This window comes from Lytechinus pictus, chromosome 1 (assembly GCF_037042905.1).
Source record: "Lytechinus pictus isolate F3 Inbred chromosome 1, Lp3.0, whole genome shotgun sequence".
Lineage (NCBI taxonomy): Eukaryota > Metazoa > Echinodermata > Echinoidea > Temnopleuroida > Toxopneustidae > Lytechinus > Lytechinus pictus.
The window spans coordinates 6,287,534-6,297,755 of NC_087245.1; the positions used below are offsets into that span (position 1 = coordinate 6,287,534).

At 33.3% G+C, this 10,222-nt stretch overlaps 1 protein-coding gene across 1 annotated transcript; it reads right to left on the reverse strand.

The window, feature by feature from the left end:
• Positions 1 to 403: 403 nt before the first annotated feature.
• On the reverse strand, positions 404 to 7,703 carry LOC129254928 (uncharacterized). Its single transcript, XM_054893509.2, has 3 exons — positions 7,628 to 7,703; positions 5,570 to 6,142; positions 404 to 3,096 (listed from the first exon to the last, which is right to left on the reverse strand). The coding sequence occupies exons 1-3, from the start codon at positions 7,647 to 7,649 to the stop codon at positions 2,807 to 2,809; spliced, it is 885 nt and encodes a 294-aa protein (XP_054749484.2). The 5' UTR covers positions 7,650 to 7,703; the 3' UTR covers positions 404 to 2,806.
• Positions 7,704 to 10,222: the final 2,519 nt, after the last annotated feature.

Below are 10,222 nucleotides of genomic sequence, written 5' to 3' on the forward strand. Positions count from 1 at the left end.
ATTTTGTAAAAAATAAGCAAAATTTAAAAATGTCATAACTTTCCTATTTCACATCCGATATGACAAAATTTTCAGCATTATGCTTAAGTCTGATTTTTCTCTATTGATTCAAATCAACATTTTTCTGAGGTGGACTTGACCTTTAAGATCCATTTTGAGTTCTCTCAATTCCTTTCCAAACATTTAATAGAAAATGTGCATTACACCACTGTATGTACATGTAGGCTCATCCGATTTAAACGCTATTAATACTGGACCATCAGTTGAAGGTTTTTCTCACAATTTGATGTCTCAAATGGCATACTCACTTTTTAAAACACCCTTATTTATAATTTACATGCAAAAATTGGTGAGTTCTTTAATACTTCCTGACTTGTTTTAATTTTCACTCTCTCTCTTTCTTAATAATACAACTGTACTCCCAGTCAGATTTGTATTTGCAATCCTTGCAGTAGTTGGTACATGTAGGTGGTGACTTTTAAATTTTGAGAAAACAGTTAAACAAAAGTAATTTTCTAATAATGAAGGGTCTATAGACAATACTAATTGTTTGAGACATTAACAACATTTTGACATACATCATGATACATGTATATGTTTAAGGAGAAGTTCACCCTGACAAGTAGTTTATTGTATAAAAAGAAGAAAAAATAATAAAAATATTAAAGGATTGAGGAAAATCCATCAAAGATTAAGTTATTAGAAGTATTTTTTTTTTGATATGTGATGTCATATGCATGCAGCTTTCTACATGTATGTATCATAAATTTAAAAAAAAATCAATGAAAATTGAAATGTCATTTTCTTAAAAAATGCAAATGTTTTTTATTGTACCTTCAGTATATCAACAGAAAAATCATTTCACATCAGCTACTGCAAGAAAAAATTAATTCAGTCATTAAGGACCGTTAAAAAATAGAAATTAATGCATTTTATATTTATATCACATGGGGCACCTGATTTTTCAAGATGTCACAAATCAAAAACTTGAAATTCTAATAACTTTCTTAATGTTTGATGGATTTTCCTAAAACCTTAACCGATATTTTTTTTCTTGTATTTTGAGAATGTTTTTGTCAATGTGAACTTCCCCTTTAAAAAGGAGGATTTTTTTTATTAGACATGCCATGCAATAATCATATTGGAAAATGTGTCAAATGTTGCTTGCTTCTCCTATACTGATGTTCACAACAGAGGGTGCTCACATATGTTCAAACTCTGTAGATGATCAAGTACTAAACGTGTTTTTGCCAAATGATTGTGCATTCCAACACAAGAGGGCATTTACTAATTTAGAACAGATAACATATTGATGCATACATTGACAACAAGTTTATTTAATTTTAATATGAAGGTGGTGTTTCTTAACCTTGACTTTTGCACCCCATTGCTGTAATGTCAAGGACAGCTAGTAGACCTGGCACTGAATACCTAAATTAATAATAATTTGTATAGCGCAGCTACTATAATTGCATTACACTCCACTGCGCTTCATACTTGGTATCATATTATTACCCGGCTGGAGATGAGCCACCGTATAGGCACTAAAGCGTTCAAGGAATAAATCCTACCGGGTGCCCATTCACCTCACTTCGGTTGAGAGCAGCACAATGTGGGTAAATTTCTTGCTGAAGGAAAACATGCAATGGCTGGGAATCGAACCCACGTCCCTCTGATCGAAAGACCAGAGTCGTAACCACTACACCACAATGCCCCCAAAATTACCATTTACATAGTTTGGAAAAGGTGATTAATTTGAATAATTTGTGTTACTTTGCAGAAAACTTGTGATTCTTATTGCAGGGACTGCAGATAACATGACCGATACAGCTACGCCCACAAAGACTTACTAGTTTATAGAGCATTGAAAAATTAATATCACTGCAGAACAATTTTTCTATAAAATAATACTGAATATCATTTTCAAGTGTTTGTGTTCTGAATAAAATTATTCCAAAACAATTTATAATTATGTTCCGAGTGTAATGTATGTACTTTGAACAGTGGAAAAGTGATATCTTATTTCAGAAGCTCAATTGGGATTAGAATAATATGTAAAGGCATACAGATGGCAAAGAAGAAGGGTTACAAGTGTTTTTTATTCGGTAAGATGGTTTTTAGGAAAACCTGGCATGCCACTTTTTCTTTATTGAAAAAAATATCATATTTTGGTCAATTGGTCATAGATAAACCAAACTTTTCAACTCCCTACATGTACCACTTCATATTCAAACATCCCCTTCCCTCCAAATCTTCAAAAGACGCCTTTAGGCAACACCAGATCCATTGAACAAATTAAACCATAATGACCACTGTCTTATCATGTTCTTTTTTTTTCATTGCTTGTTATGATTTTTTCTCATCATGCTTTGTCTTTGTGTTTACATATTATTTTCCTTGTTATATACTCATTTAATTTATGATTTTTTTTTTCTATGAAGAGCGTTGTCTTTATTTTTTTTCATTCACTGTTTTTATTTCTGTATTTGTTATGTTTATCATGTATGTACATTTTGACAGGGCTCCCTTGTAAAGCAGGCCATTTGGCTTGAATGGGACAACCCTGTCTTTTAAAGAAACGTGAATAGATAGATAAATAAATATATCTTTGTCTTCCTGTTTGGTGTTAATGCATCCACTATTATTGGCTTTGCATGAAAAATATATTTCAACAGCGAATGTAATTGCCATGACTGAAAAGATGGGTGATATTAAGATGAAATTATTTATTGTGTAACCACAACCCACTTCACAGCTCGCAGTGAGATAATAATAAAAATAACTGAAATGAAAGGAAAGAATTGCATTAAATCAATCTCTTCAAGAGTTCCTCCTTACCCTTTGGTTTAAGTGGAAGTTTAACTGCATGCAGAGTCCTGTTATTCTCATTCCAGCCATATTTCATTGACATTGCTTTTTGATTCTGTTCTGCAGGAGATGTTGGTTGTGTGGAGTGTTGTCGTTGCTGTGTCAAGGGGTGTGAGGACTGTTTTTCTGGTAGTGGCAACAATGTCTTGTCAGCATCGTCCCCTGATTCAAACCATGCAAAGCTTCCAGAAAGACTGGAGAGGCTGGACAGCATGGACAAATTGGAACCTAGGCAAAGGAAAAAAGGCATAGTGTTTTAGAAACTTGTGATGGTGTTTATAATCACAATCATCATAAATCAATACCAGATTATATCTATTTTTTTTAATGACACGCTGTTATCAAATGAGAAAAAAGGACGATTGACTTTAAAGCATGAAGCACACCCTCTCTCCAAGTGAAACTGATCATCAAGTCAGTGAAGTGCAATTATAATGCTCATTCAGCTGGAGGGTGTGCTAGATATCATTAATCATTGATATAAAAAGCAGATTAAGTGACAAAATGTCATAAATGGAAAGTACATTTAATGAATACTTCTTGGAAGCTAAAAAAAAGAGGAAGAAGTGATGATTACATGTAGTGCAGGGAGTGCTTTTAAAATTGCACTGAAAGAAAAAAAAGTTTACTTTATAAAATTTTTTTTCAGAAAGCATTTTGAGCTGTGTAAATGGGGCAATTTGAAACCTTGCCAAGCAATGTGGGTAGGGGAATCATGGGGCTATCTGGGGTTTAATTGGTGATTCATACCTTACCTACCATGAAACTAGTATTGATAGGAACAAACTCCTACACAGACAAACCACATGTCTGTTCAAGAACAAGAATCATGGACAAAAACAAAATGTACAACATGTATTGTAAGAACAGAATGTTGCATGCCTGCAGGTAATTCAATATGCATAACACTGTACACTGTCTACTACAAAGTGGAATACCATTTAAATTTTCAATAATTATGAATGAAGAGCCCAATTGAAGTATAGAAAATTTGCTCTCTTTTTGCACTGCCTTGCAAGGGCCTATATTTCATATGGATGTACAATCAGTATATCACCATATTCATTGAGGATAATGCAGTAAATCTTAAATGGTGCAGCTTGTACAAGTGTATTTTGTTTCAGTTTTGGTTCATGTGCCAGTATTCCTTTAGCATACTTTCAATTCTTTTTACTGATGACTTTGTTTCTAAAAATAGAAAGCAAACAACCTACATGTATTAGCTTTTCAATATCAAAGTTTGAGGTTTAGCACATTAACAGGAACAAAGCACAATTTGATAACTTTATAGCTTTTTATATGAAGTTAATGCATTGCCAACACCTTGTCTGTCACCAGAACCTACCCAGCCTGATGGAACTGTAAGCTTACAAACTTTAATATACATTTTTTTTTAACGATGAAAGCAATAATGTTTTTTTTTTCAGGCTTCTAAAAACATTGAAATTCAAATTTTTATTTCAATGAAAAGGAACTCTAAAAAAGGCATCTGAAAGCTTGGTTTACATGCAGAATAAGATTATTTTCTTGCTTAAATTCTATTAGATCTCATGATTTCATGAAGGCTCCAATTTAATATATTTTTCACAACAGAAATCACATGCAATTTTTAGATAATCTGAGCTTTCAGTATTAATTACAGACGCCCCTATGTACAACATGACAGCCTTTGTTACATGTAGCAGGAGACATCATTCATATAAAAAAGGAATCAGAAAATGAGGAAATTTGGTACAATTGAACTGATAATAAATCTGAAACCTGAAACTCAGTGTAATTCAATAAAGAACATTTTATGACTACATGTAGGAACATGAATATTAATGGTTTCCATTTTCCTGCTTAAAAAAACAGATCTCATTTGGTGAGATGCCATAAGAATCCGGAAAGGAAAATAAACTGATATGAAATAGCCTTTAAGCATCATTAATGACCATACATGTAGAATGGAATTTCCCATTTACAAAAAAAAAAAAAAAATATGCAGCAAATATTTCAGCTGGTACATGTACTGTATGCATGGAGTCTTGTATGTATACAATTAAAGTAGCAAAGTTTTGTATCAAAATCTCATACCACATTCATTTACAGGAATCTGTTTTCTAATCTACAAATACTATGATATCAACGCTATTTATTTGTAGGGCATTACTATAGAACAAAGTCCAATCCATGTTTGATTACAGGTTTGCTTGATTTCCTGACATGACCATGGAATAGACGTGGAGGCAGCATGGTAATCAAGAAATATGACTCCTAATTTCATAAACATGAGGGTACTAAGGAATAACTGACATATCTAACAAGAATAAAAGGGACAACATTACACAAAGTAATACCAAAAAGTAATAATCCACTACTATACATGTACATGTACATGTATGTCATAACTGATGATTTATTTTTGACAGACAATTACTGTTGATATAATTTTCAATTCCTTGTAATGGTATCTATAGAAAATTTCCTTTCAGTTCTTAACAGGAAAATTATATTTTTCAGCTCATGACAAACTTTAAAAAATAGCCAAAAGAGCAATGCAACTGTCTTCTTTTTTTTTTGCTCAAGTACTGGGAAATGGCTAAATATGTATTAAGGAAAAGCCACAAAATGCTTTTACCATTGCTGTATGGCAAAAGATAAGGGTAGATTGCTGATATTTCCATTATTAAAAATGTCAGACTTCAGAAATCAAACTCACTTGAAGTACTTGGGACACGTTTCTGTGATGTCATCCCCTCTGCAAAGCTAAGACTCCCAGACTGAGTGAAATCTCTCCGTCTGTCATAAACCTCAGACCAGATCCGTTGCCTTTTTGCCTGACCGATGTTCTTGTTCTGAACCTCTCCTTGTATCGGTGGCTCTGGAATGATTGGGAGAGCGTTGACGTAATCTGCAACGCGTTTCCATGAACGGTGGCTGGGTGGCAGCTCCCGTCTCTTTTGGTCTAGGATGCGTTTCTGTTCATCGATTTCCGGCTCCATGGAAGGAAAGAAGACATCGGTATCGGACTGAGCAGAGTTGCGTCTCTCTTCAATGAAATCAGAATCACTGGTCATTTCTGAACCACTACGGAATGTAGACCTGGAGCTACTGTGACAGTTATTACCATTCAATGTTTCCTCCCTCTCAAGGTATTCCTCAAGTGTTTCCCCAGTTCTCTGTTCCTCATCTGCACTACTACCAATACGGTATCTGCCATTGCTGATGGTGTTACCATGGAAATCACTTGACTCCTTCTTTACATTTGTGCCTGTGGTGCTTCCAGTTCTCCCTAGTTATAAAAAAAGAAAGAAAAAGAACCTTACGAAGATATTGAGGATGCCAGTACATGTACGTAAATGTAGTTATTCAGCCATGGCTGATGACATACCTTATAATCAGATTTTTTTTTTCTTAAATGAATTTCAAGAAAGCAAAGTAAGTTGAACCAGTACATTTGGTGTGTGACCTCTAGATCATTCACTATGAGTTGAAGTTCTGTCATTGTACTTTGGTATATAATACAGGTAGATAAAAACCATGTATAAAAGCTATTTTATACCATGATACCAGATTGGTGTCTGGTACTTTGCTTGACACTGTCAGTATCCAGTTAAAAAACTTCTCAGTTAGTGACTAATATGCATTTATTGGCAATATCCTATGACTGAATAAAGGTATCTAATTCAAGATGGAAAGTGTGCTATACAAATCTCATGTATTATAATTATTATTACCTTTTGTATTAAAGTGATCATTTCACTTTGTTCTGATTTAAAAAATTCTCATTTTGGTTCCTGAAAATGGGCTAAACATTAGGCTTATAGTGTAAAAATACCATCCCAAAAGTTTCAAAGTATTATATTTACAGGATCAATTTTAAAACCTTGGAGATGTAAACCAAAGTTTGAAATAATTGGGAGTTGGTTTCAATGACTATGTGTATACAGGGATCTGTGCACCACAACACATTAATTCTAGATGAACACAGCATGACCTACATACAGTGTGTACAATGTATACACTGAATGTACAGTGCAGAAAATAGTGTGTGTATAGGAGATACACACAACAGAAGGCAGTCAAAATAGCGGCAGCCAACAGACTTTTTGAATTGGAGAAAACTGGTCATAAGCTGAACCCGTCTACTAGACGGTTCTCAAAATCAGGCTAATAAATTGCTACTTGTATCTAAATTAGAGTTTTTCATCCTATATTGTGGTCTGTTTCAGGGTTTTTGAGGACAAATACAGGCACTCATACGCACGTTTCAACTCAGTTTGAGAATTTTTTTAATCAGCTGCTCACAAAGTTAAACGATCCCTTTAAGTATCAATTGGATTTCAAGCAATCATTATTTAAATTAAATCCAAATAAATTAGATTCACCAATAATGCTTCTGGTCTTTTTTTTGGGGGGTGGCTTCATTTTATAGAGTGAAAGAATTTTCAAAATATCAAAAGCTTTGCAATCTGTAGATTTATCACAATTTGGCTTTGCTACCAAAATAATGTTTAGATTTTGGTAAGGTTTTCATCTACATTTGTCACTCTGCACCCAGGTGTAGTAAATGAGTACCCAGTAGGAAAGAATTCCTTGAATGCTCGAGCACCTGATATTGCTAGTTGAGCTAAAGCCAGAGTAATAGTAGGCAGCGCATAGAATCATTTAATATTATATTTTATGAATGAACCATTTATCAACGTTTATATATTCGACCATCACAATACAGTACTTTACAACCATCTCATCTACAATCTTGAGAACAAATGCTCACCATGTGGACGACATGTTTCCATAGCGATCTTTACTTGCTGTTCATGAAGATCACAAGCTCAGTCCCCTGCAAGGTAGAAAAAAAATTCTCAAAAATTAAGTTGTTCATCATCGTGTGGTTAGAACTTTTAATTAATTTTCTGTAATTAAATATCCATTGTACTTTGTAAAATGGCAATATCACATTTACAGAATAAGTACATTGACCTTCCATTCTTACATGTACATGTAGGCCTAAAGGGTATCCTAATACAAAATATGTGAGATAGAGCAATCACAGCAAATACATGAACAGTACCCGTACAGATAGATTGATATCATTGATTGATTGAATGATGCTATTACAGACTAAAAATTAACCACAGCTTTCTTGATACATTGTAGATGTATTGTGATCAGAGGTGAGTCCTGTGGTTAGAATGGCAATTTTATTACACTCAATGTTAAGCTGAGCAAAGTACAGCCACATGTACAATTCATTATTTTCTTCTGTCACCCTTTTTTGAAAGTCATTACTGGGACTCTGAGAGGGTAAATAACTCCCCCAAACTGCAATATTAGTACCCCTTCCATTACATGAATTTTATACAACAAAATACCGGGAGGAAATGACCCCTACTTTACTGTACTGTACAACAAACTCGCCAATCTGTATTTTAATCAGATACTACATGTTTTGAAATGAAAAAAAAATAACAGCTTTTTAAATGCATCACTGTAAAACAGAAATAACCTTTCTTGTCAAAATAGGCCTAGTTGTATTAACATGTACAATAGAAAGATGCTTTGGAAGGCCAAGAGATCTTACAAACTTAAAAGCTCAAATGAACAATAACATGAAGGACGAGAGAATGGATCAAAAGAAGAAAACATAGCAGGTGGAAAAAACACAAAAATGCTGTATGTCTAATTTTTCAAGAAGGGATATATGGATACACTGAATGCTACAAGCTTTCCTTTCACTACTCATCTAATTATGTAAATTCTTCTCAAAACATTGTTCCATTCTCATAAATGTAAACACTAAATGCTGTTTAGATTGATTATTTTTACTTTCATCAGCTAAAATAAATTTATTTAATATCATAATCATACTTCAAAAGATTCGCATATAAATTTGGCAAAAAAAGAAAGGAAAAACGTAGGGTAAAAAAACAAAGAAATACATAAGAAATTACTTTTCAAACCAGGTGGATGTTTCATAAAGCTGTTCGTAAGTTAAAAGCGACTTTTTTTATAAGAACGACTGGTGATCCTTTCTTGTGGAAAATGATTCATTGGCGATAGTTTAAGCGTTCAAGAAAGGTTCACCAGTCGTTCTTAAAGTCGCTCTTAACTTACAAACAGCTTTATATAACAGTAATTTCTTATGTATTTTATTGTTGTATGAATTTCTTATGTATTTCTCCTTTTTCAGTCGGCCGGGACTTTTTTTAATTTGTAATTGTTAGCAATGATATAAAGAATATTAACACCAAAAATTGGCATTCTAGGAGCTTTGTTTTTGTGTGTGAATTAGAGCAAAAAATATGATTTACGCATGAATTAGCATAATTGATTCACTATAAAAAATATATAATTTCAGAAATATTAACCATACGGCCTTGTTAATCACATCGCACACAATTATCATGCCAATTTTCTCGGCGGTCGCGCAATCGGCAGCCGAGATCTAACACCCAAAAAAGCCCGACCTGGTTAGGGTTAAAGGGATGCAGACCTGCCAACCTCTGGCAATGAAAAAGTGTATTCTGTGATAAAAAAAAGTGTATTTTTCCCCAAAAAAGTGTATTTCATAATAAAATGTGTGGCGCACTCCCTCATCGCGGCGCTCAGGCTGCATGCAAGCTAAAATGCGCACTGCTCTTGCAGATGAAAAAGAAAAAACATTTAAACACGTGTATATCTCACCCTGGTTTTAACAAAATGATTGAAAAAAAAAAACAAGTTACCTAAAATTACATTGGTCTAATAACCATATTTGTGTAAGTTTTATGAAATAGAGACATATAGAGATGATTTTTCTCAATAAATTACGATTTTGTAAAAACAAAAAAAAACATATTTTTTAAAGAAAAAACGTACTGCCGTATTTTGGTTGCAAAAACGTACTAAATACGCCAAAAACGTACTGGTTGGCAGGTCTGGGGATGGTCGGCGATAAATTATTTATAGCTCTAAATAAATAGAGTAAAATTCACATAGCATATTGCTGAAAATTTCATCAAAATCGGATAACAAATAACGATGTTATTGAATTTTAAAGTTTACAAATATTTTGTGAAAATAGTTAAATGTACATATGAATATTCATTTGGTGATGTCACATCCCCACTTTACTTTTTCTTAAATGTTATTACATGAAATCATAAATGTTTCATATTTTCATACTTGTGTAAATGATGTGTCTCCATTATGATGAAATAAGTTGCGGCAATGGATAACTAATGCACTTAATCAGTTGTCAATCCAATTATTTTAGTTCTTGGTAGAAAATTTTCGAATAAACCTAATTTTATATAATAAAATACAAAAGAACAAGTGGGGATATGACATCATCAATCCATCTAATGAATATTCATAAAGATATGCCTAG

Bases quoted from the DNA above. Each gene is read 5' to 3' on its own strand.
- LOC129254928 (XM_054893509.2), bottom strand. From the start codon at position 7,649: ATGGAAACATGTCGTCCACATG. The intron at 6,143-7,627 runs GTGAGCATTTGT...TTTTATAACTAG, and splicing joins GGAAACATGTCGTCCACATG to GGAGAACTGGAAGCACCACA. The intron at 3,097-5,569 runs GTGAGTTTGATT...TCCTTTGCCTAG, and splicing joins ACGTGTCCCAAGTACTTCAA to GTTCCAATTTGTCCATGCTG.